The 15,166-nt window shown below is 34.2% G+C and overlaps 2 protein-coding genes across 2 annotated transcripts; one reads left to right on the top strand and one right to left on the bottom strand.

The window, feature by feature from the left end:
* Positions 1 to 152: 152 nt before the first annotated feature.
* LOC107426316 (probable pectinesterase/pectinesterase inhibitor 41) lies at positions 153 to 2,883 on the bottom strand. Its single transcript, XM_016036452.4, has 2 exons — positions 1,841 to 2,883; positions 153 to 1,119 (listed from the first exon to the last, which is right to left on the bottom strand). Exons 1-2 carry the CDS (start codon positions 2,817 to 2,819, stop codon positions 428 to 430), a joined length of 1,671 nt encoding a protein of 556 aa, XP_015891938.3. The 5' UTR covers positions 2,820 to 2,883; the 3' UTR covers positions 153 to 427.
* A 5,220-nt stretch (positions 2,884 to 8,103) lies between these two features.
* On the top strand, positions 8,104 to 12,524 carry LOC107405035 (pectinesterase). The gene is made up of 3 exons (XM_016012039.4): positions 8,104 to 9,202; positions 9,349 to 9,509; positions 11,670 to 12,524. Exons 1-3 carry the CDS (start codon positions 8,358 to 8,360, stop codon positions 12,362 to 12,364), a joined length of 1,701 nt encoding a protein of 566 aa, XP_015867525.3. The 5' UTR covers positions 8,104 to 8,357; the 3' UTR covers positions 12,365 to 12,524.
* The last annotated feature ends 2,642 nt before the right edge of the window (positions 12,525 to 15,166 follow it).

The raw sequence follows: 15,166 nt of genomic DNA, 5'->3' as shown, positions 1-15,166 counted from the left end.
TCACGATGAAGAATTTATATTCGCTAAAATACCAACCTCTCTTTATCCATATCCAAACACTATCATATTGAAAAAATAGTATTTCAAACAAATTTTTATCCAAAAAAAGAAAAAAATACACCTAATGTTCTTTTCATATGCACCCCCATTATTAGTCTTATAACCCACAGTTCTCCACTCCACCTAATTAATAAATAAAATTTTAATTCATTTAAAAGATATAAAATAATCTTACATTAGTACTGAACTATGATTTTATGCATTTATTTTGTCTTTAATTAGTTGTAAAAGAACATTCCCTTGACATTTAAAACTGGCTCAACAGAAATTGGCCATCTAAAAACTAAAATAATGATCTCGTAATACATATATTAAGTTGAGATAAACTCTCCAAATTAATAAATGCAACCTTTTGGCATGGATTTTCTCAAATTAGACCACCAAAATAAGGCACTCCAGTTGAAGGCAGCCAATTATCCCCCAAGATGAAATTGGAGACGGTAGCATTAGCAGCATCAGTGTCATTAATCACTTGGAACCCAGACCATGTAACTCTGTTGGTGGTGTTTGATCCAGGCCCTTTGTTATCATACTCGGCGTAATACAACGTGCTCAGCGCAAAATCTCCATTCCATTCTTTCCAACCACTAGTATCGACCAAACTATCAATATAAGATTGCAGGTAAACAGTCCATGAATACTGCTTCCATGGCCTCCCAAGAAAGGTTTGTATGCTTCCTTCGCTGGAAGCCAAATCATCAGAGGCTCTAATGGTACAATTGTGAATGGAAATACCTGTGTTTTGATTTGGATCAGATCGCCCTTGAGCCGTGATGGCATTGAATTGGTTAGTCATTGGAAGGCGTGGATATATATTGCAGTTTTGGAAAACAACCGCAGCATTTCCGAATATGAAATCCACGGTTCCGTAAATGTCGCATTCTCTGTAGAATTGTCTGAGGGAATGTGTGTAGAGGGTGTCTTGGTACCCTTCAAAGCTGCAGCTATAGAATGCGGACAAATCCGCACCGTTTCGTAATGCCACTGCCTGGTGTTTGATTGCCCCGGCTGTGTTGCGGAATGTTATGTTCACTGCCACGAACCCAGGTGCGGTTACAGCTGCAACATTCAACAACAATTTATGCACAATGTTAATACATCCATACCACACCGTATTAATGTTTGGTTAATTTATAAATATTCTGTAGAAAAAGAAAATCGGATAGAGATCTTATACTCTCATTTTCTGTCATCAATTTTATCAGATAAAATTTCAATTTATCTTAAAAAACATTTATTTATTTTCAATTAATTTATTTTTTAATATTTTTAAATAAGATAGCATCATATCAATAGTGTTTATACATGTTAATAAGTTCAGTCCAGAATATATTGTTTGGTGAATTTATTAATATTTTGTATAAAAAAAAATATCATAAAGATCTTATCTTTTTCATTTTCCTATCATAATTATAAAATTTCACTTTATTTTAAAAAGAAATTTTTAATTTTTAATTAATTTATTTGATTTAGTTTTTAATATTTTTAAATAAGATAACATCATATCAATAGTGTTCAGAATTATTAGCTTTTATCGAAATTAATTCTTTAATAATTAAAAAAAAGCTTTTGGCAAATTGTTTGTAATTATAATTGTCATGTTTTTAATTATTATATATAACTTTCTTCATATATTTCAATATCTACTCATGTATTAATTGACAATGATTTATAATGAAATAATATTTTGTGTACCTTTTTTCCCAAATAGACAGATTATGAATAATTGGAATATTAGGCATGCTAGACTTTTGGTTAAGTAGAAGTGGTGTGGTCTTACCGAATGTTGCGGAATTGAAAGTTGTCCAGCCATCTTCAACACTTCTGTTGCCAGTGATGATAGTCTGGCTGATACCATCTCCGATCATCATCAAGTACTTCTTCTTCTTAGCAATGGACACATACTCCTCATAAACCCCGGCCTTGGCATATATCACGAAGTATCCTTCCGAAGCTGCGGAGTTGTTTGGAGCAGCAGCAATGGCATCATTGATGGTGGTGAAGTTGCCACTCCCATCTTGACTCACAGTCACCATGTCCCTCACCAACACATTATTTCCTATCTCAACCAGCTTCCTCCCCTTCACCGCCCCGTAAGCCGCCTTCGTTAGCCTCGAATGTTTCTTTGCAAGTCCAAGTAATTTCCTCCCGGGTTGTGTAGTGATCCCCACCTCTTCCTCAGGCACCCAGCCTTTGGTGTAAATTGCTAGAGAAACACTGAAAAGCTTGGTATCATTCAAGAGTGGAATCGAAAGGTCATTCTTCACAGTCCCCGATGAAGCCGCGGCTTGTAACCCATCCCAGCAGGTTTGGTGGTTGGTTAAAGTAGCACTAAGCATGGAATGAGTGTCGTCGGCTTTCATAGCAGGGAGAGTTTGGTTTGACCTATTCACAGTTTCAAGGGAGCTAACTAAGTATTCGATGTTCAGGCCTGTAAGGAATTGGCAATCCTCTAGAGCAGCTTTTGTTGCCTTTGACAAAGTGGAGGGGCGTTTGAGGTATTTGTTCACCAAGTTTAGGAAGCTATAGGACTGAGATAATGACTGTCGCACCAAAAACCGTCCATAGTCATAGACATTGTTGGTGGTACGGTAGGGAAGCACAGTTTTGCACCAGGAAGGGTATAGGGTAAAGTTGCAAACAGTTCCTGGTGTTACTGGCCTTTTTGAAGGAGATTCTCCTAGAGATGGTTTGGCTATGGCTGAAAGTAGAAGAAAAACAAAGAGTTTTGTGAGAATTAGGAAGAGTTTGGAAGCCATGGAAACTAGTATACCTATTTCAAAACTGGTATGTATATAAGTAGCTAGCTAGATTGCTAATTGTTTCAAGGAAAAGAGAGAGGTGAAGAGCATTGCATTGGGTAATTGGGTTTATATAGGGAATTAATTTGAATAGTTAAACAATTAGGAATGTGATGGTGGTTTATTATCTGCCAAGGCTGAGGTTGGCGTCAATCCATTACCTGGAGTCCAATTTGCAGAATGTCAAACCACCCCTTCTCTCAATGAGTATAAAACCCTTTGTCAAATGTCTAGAATATTTTCTTTTCTCGTTTACTCGGTTGTTTTGGCAAATTCCACTTTGAGTTTAATTTTAATTATGGTGTTAACACAGTTTATGATATGTTTGACTTCTCTGTTGAACCAACTCCCTGTGAGAATATAATAATTTTTTGTACAATTACATATGCCTTCTTGCCCGTCCTGTTTGAAATTTATTGTTATTTATTATACTTGTCGTCGTTATTATTATTGTTATTACAATAAAATATTAACAATACACGAGCTTAGGTCCCTAATCTATATGTATTTGCCTCTGAAAATAAGACCTTATGGGCTTCAACAGCCTGTATTTGTAGCCCACTAAATAAAATCTATTGAATGGCCCAAAATTTTAGCGGCTTTTTGATTTAGCCTGTAATGGACTATGGTCCATAAACATGGGGACCTGCTTAGAATCAACATCAGAGTCCGCTCGATTTAATGTTTAATTAAAGGAAATTTGATCCAATATTTCTATTTGAAGGTCCTTAAAGATATCTACCGTTTGGTTCTAAATTTTTTTATTTTATTTTTTATTATTTTAATATTTCTAAATTATCTTTTTCAAATGTTAAAAAAAAATTAAAATAAAAAAATATTCTATTTTTTTGCTGAATCCGAACGAAATATGAAGAAAAGAAAAAGAGAAAGAGGAAATTCAATTGAGCCAAATAATTCGTAGATATTTAGACAATCATGGCAGATGGACAATGCTAAGTAGCATTATTTGATTTGCTAGATTTTATATAGTTTCTACAAGGGAATATATGAAGTTTAATTAGCATAATGCAGTTTAAAAGACAATTCAAACGAAAAGAAAAAAAAAAAAAAGTGCACATTATAAACACATGACCTTTCATGTTTCCATAATTATTTTAGATGAATTTTCAGGTTTCTCAATTAAATCAAAAGCTCACCAAAGCTATTATCAACCTATGTGCAGAAGATAGGAATTAATCAAGGGTTGCTAGTCATGTAATCACTACTATTACTTCCGATTCTCAATCTCACTCTTGATGTCGTCATACTCCTTCGACTGCTCCAAACAGTGTGCCCTCCTCCATGTAAACTCATCCACTTTGTCCCTGCCAAAGTAACAATTTATGCGAGCCCTGCACCAATCTTGGAAAGACATTTTTGTTGCAGTCACTGCTTTTTCTTTTTTGCTTTTTTCTTACTTGCTGTTTGCCTTGGTTCTCTTGCTCCATTTTTTTTCTTTTGTCTTCCTCCTCCAAAATTGCAAGGGATATTTAGTTGCAGAAGATGAAATTTAGGATCTAGGGTTTGAGAAAAAACAAGGAAAAAAACCAAAAAAAAAAAAAAAAAGAACTTTCACGTTATTTTTAATTTTTATTAAAGGTAGAATAGATACATCGAAGCAAAACAAAAAAGATTAAGAATGGGAGGGTACTTTTCGTTAATGGCTTTCAAATATGGGTATTGGGCCGAATTCCCTTTTAATTAATTAATTTGTATTTATGGGTCCACAACACGTGAGTTAAAATAATAAAAGAGTACAAATCCAAGAAGAAATGCAACATTGAAAAATGCGTTCAATGCTATTGAAATTTAGGATGCAAATAACCAAATTGCAATGTGTTTGTCAGACAACTTCCAATACGGCAATAGGTTCCTTAAGACTTGCGTTTTATTCGTCTTGGTGTGGAATTTTCAAAGAAATTAAGGCGGAGAGTTGATATAAATATAGAATACTAAAAATGGGAAGTTTTTTAATGTACCTAGTTGTTTTGTCGGCCGTTGGCCTAACTTTTGCCTCCATTGATCACCAACAAACCAATTTGGAATATCTATCAATTAAATACAAATACCTAACAATATGGGAGCTATACAAATCCATTTTATGGTATACGAAGGACTTTTGGTATTCTACTGTTTTCTAAACTAAATTGCTACACAGAATAAGTTATGTTTGTATATATATATATATATATATAACTGCATAAAATAAGTTAATTACTTTGTAAATTGTATGCCGAGGAAAAGCTTATTTTTTCCAAAAATAAAAAATAAGAAAAATCCTCATCAATTTTCTCATAACATACTGATGTTCGAAAATATGAAGTTTTATATTTCAAAGCAACTTACTCAAAATAATTAAAAGATTTTGAGAAAAACATAGGATAGAAATATTGTATGATTAATACTATCTACACGTGTGGTAAACGTAAAATCTCCTTCAAAATTAAGAATTAATTGGAGTTAGCCTGTTAGCTTTTGAAACAATCTTTTTGTTTAGTCCCTGTAATACTGAATAGTAAAGAGTTCAATGTATTTTTTAAATGCGTGTGAACGCATTTTAGAAAAATAATAGAAAAATAAAAAGAACTAACCCTTTTTGGAGCATGGGTCTTTCTACGTAATTATTGGATTGGGTCGACTTAAATCATACAGCCCAAAAACACTAAAGGAGTAAAACTTTGGGGTTTAGTTTCTCTTTTGATTGTATCAGTGGGCCTGATCATCGTTCTTGAGAAAAGGTCAAGATGTTAAAATTTACACATTCTCCTCTTCCTCTCAAAAATAAAATAATAATAATAATAATAATAATTAAAAACCTTTTATGTTAGCACATAAAAATTGTCATGGTGAAACCATGCCTCGTGGAAGTATATGATAAGAAGTAAAATGTTCAATAAAAAGGTAACTGGGATTGTATTCAAAAGATGTGCAGATGTATTATTTAATCCTGCTAAAAATTAACTTTGAACCTATCAAATTAAGTGTGTCTGAGTTGGTCATTAATGAATTCTGACTGTAGAATCAAGCTTGACCGTCCAAGCAAAAGAAATGTGGAGCTTGGCCGTTAGGGGTCATGTTAAGACAGGAAGTTTTAACCTTAATTAAAATAATTACAAAAATTAATTAATAACACGTTCTCTACCAAATAGACTTGCTTAGCATATAGCACCTGTTGCGCTCAATTAATGTTCTCTCATAGTTCTGGATTTACTTTCAGAAAAATTGATCTAGTTTTTCTTCAAGATCTCATTGACTTTCAATAAAGTTGTTCCGATTTCTGGTAAGCTATTTTACTTTTATTTAAACCACTTTGATTATTGAAGAAATAAACAAAGAACAAAAATAAAAGTTCATCTTGGTCAACACATTTACCTTTTCAATAGAAGCCTAATATGTAGGACACAGAAAACCATATTTACTGCTTGTCAGCCAGTTTGTATTCAGGCTCATATCAAGCAGGTTTCGTTTTCATCAACCTACGAAAACAATCACAGTAATTCGGTAAAGATATAAACTTTGTGCTTTTCTTTTGTTTGAACCAAAAATATCCTACAGTGGTGATCAATCCATCCATTTGATATGTAGGGTCCAGAAGTAAGCGAGTTAAAGGTGATCACATGGCCCACGTTAATACATGGACTGCATCAATGTGGAAATCTATTATTACCAATATATATCAGTCATTATTCTACCTGGCCAGCATCGACCACTTCTATCCCATTTTGCAGTGTCCATCCCCAGTTGCCATTTCAGTGCTTCAATGTTCAACTGAATTTTTCATTTTCTATTCATTTTGGGAAGGAATTCATAATTCACAAGGACCAAATTGGAAGATTTTCCTTGTATGCGTCATTAAATTCAGAGGACAAAAACCCATTTTTGGTACGATTTAGCCGATAATCCAAACATTCCAATACAACTCAAAAGGACTTCATGGTACAATTATTAGATTCCCAGATGTGAAATTGTAGCATAAGTTGAAAATGGATGTGCTTGGACCCCTTTTGTGATTATTAAAGAACCATATATAGACGTTCAACCAATTCCTCCTTATCCAATAGCCATGGAGGGTCAACTTCATATCATATGGGATGCTTTCTTTATAATTGAAATTGTCTTGCTTCAATGGCCAGAAAAAGCATAGCATAATTTTCTGCCTTATTTTCTAGGAATATAAGTAGAAGACTTTGATATCGATTACTATTATGTAAAACAGTTGGATTTTGACATGCAAATTGAATATTATATGATTAATTCAGAAATCAAAATTAGTAATTAGGCACAGTCAGTCAGTTTTTGAAAATTGAAATCTACCACCCAAATAAGACGACCTGTCGGTGGAAGACCTTTTCATAATTGCTGAAAAGAAGAACAACCATACTTAAAGCCAGTTAAGATGCATAGACAACATTCAGAATAATTAATTTGTCAAAAATTTGTGAGAAAGTTACATGAGATTTTGGACATATTTTCTACTTATTTAAATGGAAAATGATGTCTGTTCCTTGTAATGAAAGGGAGGTATTAGTATAAAAATGAAGTAAAAAACCCTTAGGGATTATTTAACCATATATGATTTAGAAAGTCTATCTTTTAATTTGATTTGGTTTTAAAAATAGTATAGTTTAAAAAAAAAAAATGTAATCATTTGTTGATTTTGAGATCAAAAAGTTACTTTTTTCAGTAGATGATCAAATGTGGGCCAATCATTTTTATATATTTCTTTCCTTTGTTTTTGCTAATAGAATTCTTAACACGGTAGAAGACTTACATTAGGGAGTGAACACTATACAGTTTCATAATTGCCCTTGCTTCTTCCTAGACATTTTTTGATCTATTCTACAACTACGGTCATGGGCATTGGTATATATAATGTGTCTACTCATTGCAAAATGGAAATAATAATTTGCATAGAAGAGTGGAGCTAGCTTTTTTTATTTTTTATTTTTTATTTTTTTTGGTTGGATTTTAAATCTTCAAAACCTCCGATTTTCGAGAGAAGTCAAACTTAAATTTATTCTAATTAAGAAATCTGGAACCGTGAGAAAAATCCAAAAATGCTTGTTTTTTTGCTAAGAGAAAATCCAGAGTATTTGGAAAAACAGAAGCGTAAGCCAAGCCTCTATCAAATATCCTCGCGTTAAGACAAAAATATATATGCGCATTTCGTTCTGCAAACCAAGTGTTACGCACACGGCACAAACCCATAGCATATCCATCTCCTTTCAAAAAAAAAAGAAAAAAGAAAAAAAAAGAATGAAAAAACATAGTATAGGAAGGTATTATTTGTAATTTAGTCACATCCCTTAATACACTCCTACCAGTGTACTTTTGTACCCCAACTTGAATAAAGCTTCTTTTCATGCCGTCCTTGTGAGAGATCGAGTGCTAATTACTCCTACTTATAATCTGCCTATTTATATCATCACCCATTGCCTTTTCTTTGCCTTTGCCTCATATTTTGGACTCTGTTTTCTCCTCCCAAGTCCAATAACCATGTATAATCTCAGGGGAAGACCAAAGAGTCTCTTGCTTACTTTCTTGCCCACTTCTGTTATTGTCTTCATTTTTCTATTTTCACAAACCAATTTGAGAAACACTCCAAAAACCACCACCCAAGAAGCACCAAAATTACACATCCACAAACACATCCAAATGCAAATAGCACATTCCACATGCCAAGGCACATTGTACCCACAACTCTGCGTTTCGACCCTCGCTTCTTTCCCTGATCTCTCTTCCAAATCGCTCCCACAGATCATCTCCTCCACTGTAAACCTCACAGTGAATGAAGTAAAGGTCTCCGCCTACAACTGCACAAAAATAGAAAGGCAGCTCACAAAGCTCGACCCCCGTCAGAAAAGGGCCATCGATGACTGTCTCGAGCTCCTCCAAGACACCATTGCCGAGCTCAATCTCGCAATCTCTGATCTCAACTCCAAGAAAACGGCCTCAAAGCACTACCATGACTTGCAGACTCTGTTAAGCGGTGCTATGACCAACCAGTACACCTGCCTCGATGGGTTTGCTTACAGCAGAGGAAATGTAAGAAACTTTATAGATAACAACTTGTACAACATCTCTAACCACGTAAGCAACTCTCTTGCTCTGCTTAAGAAACTAGCCGGAGGACATAATAAATCTAGTTCCGTGGTGTTCCCTGAGGCATACGGAAGCATGAAAAATGGTTTTCCTACTTGGGTTTCATCCAAAGATCGGAAACTGCTTCAGTCTTCTGTGAATGCGACCAAATACAATCTACTGGTAGCTAAGGACGGCACAGGTAATTTCACCACCATTAGCGAAGCTGTGGAAGCAGCTCCGAACTCTAGCACAACCAGGTTTATTTATTTATTTATGATTATTATTATTATTTTTTCATATCATATTATAAAGTGTACAAATTTTATTTCTTATATATTTCATTTTCATACTCGAAAATAGTACTAATTTAGTGATCCCCAATGGACAATGTTGTGTTAATGAGGTTTGTGATATACATAAAAGCCGGAGCTTATTTAGAGAATGTGGAGGTTCCGAGGAAGAAGACCAATTTGATGTTCTTGGGAGATGGCATAGGCAAGACAGTCGTGAAAGCCAGTAGGAATGTGGTCGATGGCTGGACTACTTTCCGTTCTGCCACTGTCGGTGAGTTTTTCTTTTGCCCTTCTTTTTTCTTTTTGTTTTATTATCTGAAATTAGACGGAGAGAGATTTGAATTTTTGTTTCCTTTTATGGAATTTTTTATTTGGTTTGATGGCAACGTACTGCAATTTGATTTGAAAGTATTTAAATTAGATTAGCTTTGTAGTAAGCAGCAAGCAATGCTGTGACTATAGGACACGTGTCCTAGGTCCCAAAATGGCTTATGCAGTGCACGTGCACTACAGGGGACCTACCCCTGTAAGATACTCATGCCACAAAAAGCCAAGAAATGATCTAAACAGATTACTAATAGTAAGTGAATGATTAATGTGCCGTGTTAATTAGCGAACAGTTTCTAAAACTTTATTCAAGTATTCTAAAATAAATTCGTATAACATAATAAGTAAAACTTTATTAGGGGGCTCATCATGATGGGGTTTCTAGTCGATCTATATTGTTCCAGTGATCAGCTGAAAAGTTATTATGTCAAAATCCAGATTTAGATAAACCCCAATTAGTACAGAGATTATTGTCCACTTGAAATAGGGATGGCCTTTTCTTCTTTTTCTTGTCCTTAACTGTAAAGTCTGAGCACTATGTTCAACCACACAGATAAAGTCAAATTGGGCATACCCGGTAGCCCACGAGGAAAAAAAAAAAAGGTGAAGAAAAAGTGTATATGGTAGGGAAAAGCATGTGCCCACATCATGACACACGCGGAGTAAATACTAGCACTCCCCCCGTTGCATGCTTTGTATTAGGCAATCTTCTTGATTGATTGAGGTCTGTTGTTTGAACTTTGAATTGAGGCTTGGCTTTTTGAGTTTTTGGGCATTTGGCAATCCTCTACCTGAATTGAGGTTTGGCACTTTGAGTTTTGGGCATTTGGCAATCATCTATCGGTCAATTTTGATGAAAGAAGGCCGTTGAAGGTAGATTTTTTTAACTTAATTAGAAGGTGCATTTTCGAGTATGATTAATTGAACCTGAATCCTCATAGATTAATGAATCAAAATAATTGATACAGCATTGAATCTCTCTCTCTTTTTTTTTTTTTTTTTGGGGGGTTAATATTGAATCTCATTAGTTTTCCAAAAAGAAGAAAAACATTGAATCTCATTAATTAGACCCATCACAGATCTAATTAAATACCGTATTTGATTTTTTTTAGCCAGCATGAGCGTCGGTGGACCAAAAAGAGGTCCCACATTTTCCGTGTCCAGTGGGAATTATAGAACCGCGTAAAGAGCATTTAATTTGTCGGAGAAAAATGTATATGTCTTTTTAACTTTATTTATATATATATATATATATATATATTTTCCCTCTAATAAATATATTGGTCGTTATAACTTGTTTGTGAAATAAATAAATAAATAAATAAATATATATATATATATATATATAACACAAAAGATCGAGTAAGATTTAATAACGTATCAAAATTCTTAATTTATTAGAGTATCATATAGTTCAGATTTTCAAGTTTTCAACTTCACATGATAGCTAGGTCTCTCGGTTGATTTTGTCTCCCACTAGGAGATCCACTTGCAAACTTTCAAAAATTATAATTTGAACCTTTTATTTTGGGGGATAATGAGGATGTCTTCAACTGGAAATGATTTTGTTTTTCAATGAAGAAGATTTGGAATGAAAGTGGTCATCATCCAATAGAGGTTAGAGAAATCATAGAGATAGATATAATATGCATGTCAGCTGGTTCCACTCAAGCATAAAAATTCCACTGGACCACTGCTGAGAGAAGTGAAATGATTAAAACTCACACGTTAAAAGCCCTTAGTACTTTAACTTGTGCATAACAAATTTATACTCATTCAGTGATGCAATTACGAAAATACTCCTCAAGTACATGTACATACTTCTCAATATTAATAAAAACAATCTTTAACGTTTATTATTAGAAATGAAAATTTCAGCCCAAACTAATGAAAAAACCGGTAGTCGATTCAGCATTGCATTCCTTGTCTAAACTCTAAACAGAAGTCAACCATTTCTCTCCTTATTTGGACCATTTCTAGTAGATTCCATTGGGCCGCAGTCCACTAAGCCCATTGAAACTGGATTGGGCAGTGTGTACCCAGATCCAAAACAAACCCAAAATTTGGCTAAAACCCAGAGATTTGTTTGGTTTTTGTTTTGCAGCGGTGGTAGGAAACGGGTTCCTCGCGAAAGGCGTAACCTTCGAGAACTCAGCGGGGCCGAGTAAACACCAAGCGGTGGCGTTAAGAAGTGGGTCAGATCTCTCAGCCTTCTACCAATGCAGCTTCGTTGGCTACCAAGACACTCTCTACGTTCACTCTCTTCGCCAATTCTATCGCGAATGCGACATCTACGGCACAATAGATTTCATCTTCGGCAACGCAGCAGTGGTTTTCCAAAACTGCAATTTATACGCACGAAAACCAAACGACAACCAGAAGAACATTTTCACTGCTCAGGGCAGAGAGGACCCAAACCAAAACACTGGGATTTCTATCTTGAACTCCAAAGTCACGGCCGCAGCTGATTTGATCCCTGTTAAATCGTCTTTCAAAACGTATCTGGGCCGTCCGTGGAAGGAGTATTCGAGGACAGTGTTTTTGAGATCGTACATTGATGATTTGGTGGACCCAGCTGGATGGTTGGAATGGAATTCCACCTTTGCCTTGACCACTCTTTATTATGGAGAGTATTTGAACAGAGGACCGGGTTCTAATACAAGTGCTAGAGTTACTTGGCCTGGTTACAGGGTTATTAATAGCTCCACCGAGGCTAGTCAGTTCACAGTTGGGTCGTTTATTCAAGGAACCGAGTGGCTAAATTCTACCAATATTCCTTATTTTACTGGTTTAAACTGAAGGTCTTGCTTCTAGCTAATTCCTTTTACTCTGTGTTATTATATTTTATTTGGGGTATTAGCCTCATTTAGCAATTAATGATTAAATAATTTAAGCATCTGTATGATGGGTTATATTCTAAATCCCCGAACGAGGATAAATATACTTTCAAAATTAATTACGTTTTGATTATGAAGAATACCCTTTTCGTGCATACCAGAAATAGAATTCTGGTTAGTTTAGGGAAGGCTATTATTTGTAATGGAGAAGTTGTAGAATGGTTGAAAAAGATTTCTATTATCTGAAAAAAGAAGGCTTGTTTAAAATGAAAAAAATAAAAAAGGAAAAAGAAATAAAAATACATTTCGGAATTGGGCCCAAGTCTCAAAAAAGGCCCATAGGATGTCAATATGCCAGAGTCCATCAGCAATGATAACACCTCCGGCCACAAAATCCGCAAATCGCGGGATGCAAAACGTAGAGGATGAAATCCAGAAACACTTTGAAAGAGGTCGCCATGACAATCATTATAGTAGTCGCACATGCCTGCACGTTCAGCTTTCAGATTCAATTTATACCTACATTTTTTTTTTTTTTGGCTAGCGTTTCTTTCATTTGTAAAATTAATAAACAATCCCAACTTTTCTTCACGTATTTCTTAATGGTTTTAATCCCACATCACATGGCATTCTCAATCTTGTAATTGTAAGATTTAACACTAACAAACATGGGATTGAGAGCATTTTAGGATTATAATTCCAGAGAAGAAATTGAAAACGCATTCATTCCCTTTCCATCTCATAAAAGATTGTATTTTCCAAGTTCTCCTCCAAGAAGAAAGTCTTATGGTGTCAGCTTTCTTGCTTCTGCTGCATCTCGATTTTTTAGTACAAGTTTTTATATTTCTCACTTTTACAGAGAAGCAAATAAGAAAATGAACATGATTTAATTCTTTAGCATGTGCAAGAGTACCAGAGGGGCACATGATGGTATGAATAAGCTACTTCAGAAACATGCCACAGGTGTCAAATCTGGGCCATTCCCTTCTGACTCGAAAGTTTTATTTTTCCATATTCCCTTTCTCAATTATTATTTCCCTTTATCCAAGACATTCAAACATTTTTATTCTTTCAAGTTTATTAAATTTTATCCAAAACCATCTTCTCTTGGTGGCTGGTGCTACTTTTTATTGTTTCCTTTGTTTTCCTTCTCTTTGCCATTCTTTCTGTAACAATCTCGGATCCTCTCTGATTCGCATTTTCTTTTTCTAACCCATCAAGCAGATAATTATCAAAAGCGGAAGCTTACAATGCCCAACAAATAATGCTGTACCCTTTGTGTCATACAAACTTCAGTCCAATCATTCAAACCAAAAAAAAAAAAAAGAAACTTCAGGATAAAATAATTTAGCCGCTTTGGATTTGGAGCTCAGAACAATAACTTTTTTGATCCCCACGTTATTGATAGCAAATTTCATGATTTTGAAGTTACACTAATTCCTTGATCAAACTCAGAATCTGAGTTAGAAACAATGACTGTATATTGGTATGTGATTCGTCAGTTAAATACAGATTTGATTTAGAAAGTAACAACGGTCTAAATTTGTTTACCAGAAGCTTTTTGTATATAAAAGCTTTTTTTTTTTGTTTTTTGGGTGAATTAAAGCTCAGATCCATTGCATTATGGTTGTCCGGTATTATTTGGAAGTCTCTCAGTTGTCTTTATCAAATGTTCCCGAGTTAACTTCAAACGGCTTTAAAAATGTGGTAAAAATATTTAAGATGGAATAAAATAAAGGAAAAAGAATGTTATTAAATATATAAAAATGGTTATTCAATTGTGGACGTACCACGAGCAAGGTCTAAATGATATTGTGAAATGGGGATAGAACAAGAACTTGCTCGGCTTGTCCATAATTCTTGATTCAATAACCCTATCCAAACGAATAAGATGCTTGTGCATGGACCTTTATTGAGCCTTTTGTGACTTACTCAGTGAACTCAAAGATTTTCCACAGCAAACCCACGTTTTTTTACACCATCTTTATCCGACAAGCATTTTGTGAGTTCAAACATCGACCCCATCAATGTTAGAGTTTCTACATCTAAATTATGGGAAACTAATTCAGTTCCAGCTTCAAATGAAATATGAGAAACTAAGCCAAACTGCTAAAAAGGTCAAGCTAAGCTTGTAATCTTATGTCACTTGGTGGAAACTTTCTGAAAAACAACACATGCTCTACTGAACATGTTTCTCTCACCTTCTGCTAACTTTACCTTGAATCGGTTGGATAAGGATATTCCATCCCCTCATCGTTTAGGAGAGCTTTAGTAATGATACAAAATAAACTAGATTAAAAAGCGAATAACTACTTTTTAAATGAAATAATATTATATTACTATATTAAAAAGTAACAAGGATAAGAAATGGAGATAGAAGATTCCTATTTGAAATTGAAATTATAAAATTATGATTGTGGTATTGGATTAAGGCTTGACAGGTTGTGATGCTAATTTGTAGAAAAAATTGATATAATCTTTTAAAAGATATATATCTATCTAGATTTTTTAAATATATATTTTTTTTTTCTATCGGAAAAATTTTTAATTTGTTATTTAAGAGTAACTTTGATATAATTGATTTTTTTAAATATTACTAGGTGAAAAAACTAACGAGAATAAAAGAATAGAGATAGAAGATCTCAATTTGAATTTGAAACCATAAAATTATAATTGTGGTGCTGATTGCATTAGCTTCTAAAAGATATATATCTATCTAGATTTTTAAATAAACATTTTTTTTTCTTTTTTAACCGGAAAAATA

This window comes from Ziziphus jujuba, chromosome 9 (assembly GCF_031755915.1).
Source record: "Ziziphus jujuba cultivar Dongzao chromosome 9, ASM3175591v1".
Lineage (NCBI taxonomy): Eukaryota > Viridiplantae > Streptophyta > Magnoliopsida > Rosales > Rhamnaceae > Ziziphus > Ziziphus jujuba.
The sequence above is the reverse complement of the archived record's forward strand: the minus strand, read 5'-3'. Positions and strand labels throughout refer to the sequence as shown.

Excerpts from the sequence above, each read along its gene's own strand:
- LOC107426316 (XM_016036452.4), bottom strand. The coding sequence starts at position 2,819 with ATGGCTTCCAAACTCTTCCTAATTCTCACAAAACTCTTTGTTTTTCTT. Across the intron at positions 1,120-1,840 it reads TTTCAATTCCGCAACATTCG|CTGTAACCGCACCTGGGTTC; the intron begins GTAAGACCACAC and ends TGAATGTTGCAG.
- LOC107405035 (XM_016012039.4), top strand. The coding sequence starts at position 8,358 with ATGTATAATCTCAGGGGAAGACCAAAGAGTCTCTTGCTTACTTTCTTG. Across the intron at positions 9,203-9,348 it reads CCGAACTCTAGCACAACCAG|GTTTGTGATATACATAAAAG; the intron begins GTTTATTTATTT and ends TGTGTTAATGAG. Across the intron at positions 9,510-11,669 it reads TTTCCGTTCTGCCACTGTCG|CGGTGGTAGGAAACGGGTTC; the intron begins GTGAGTTTTTCT and ends TTTGTTTTGCAG.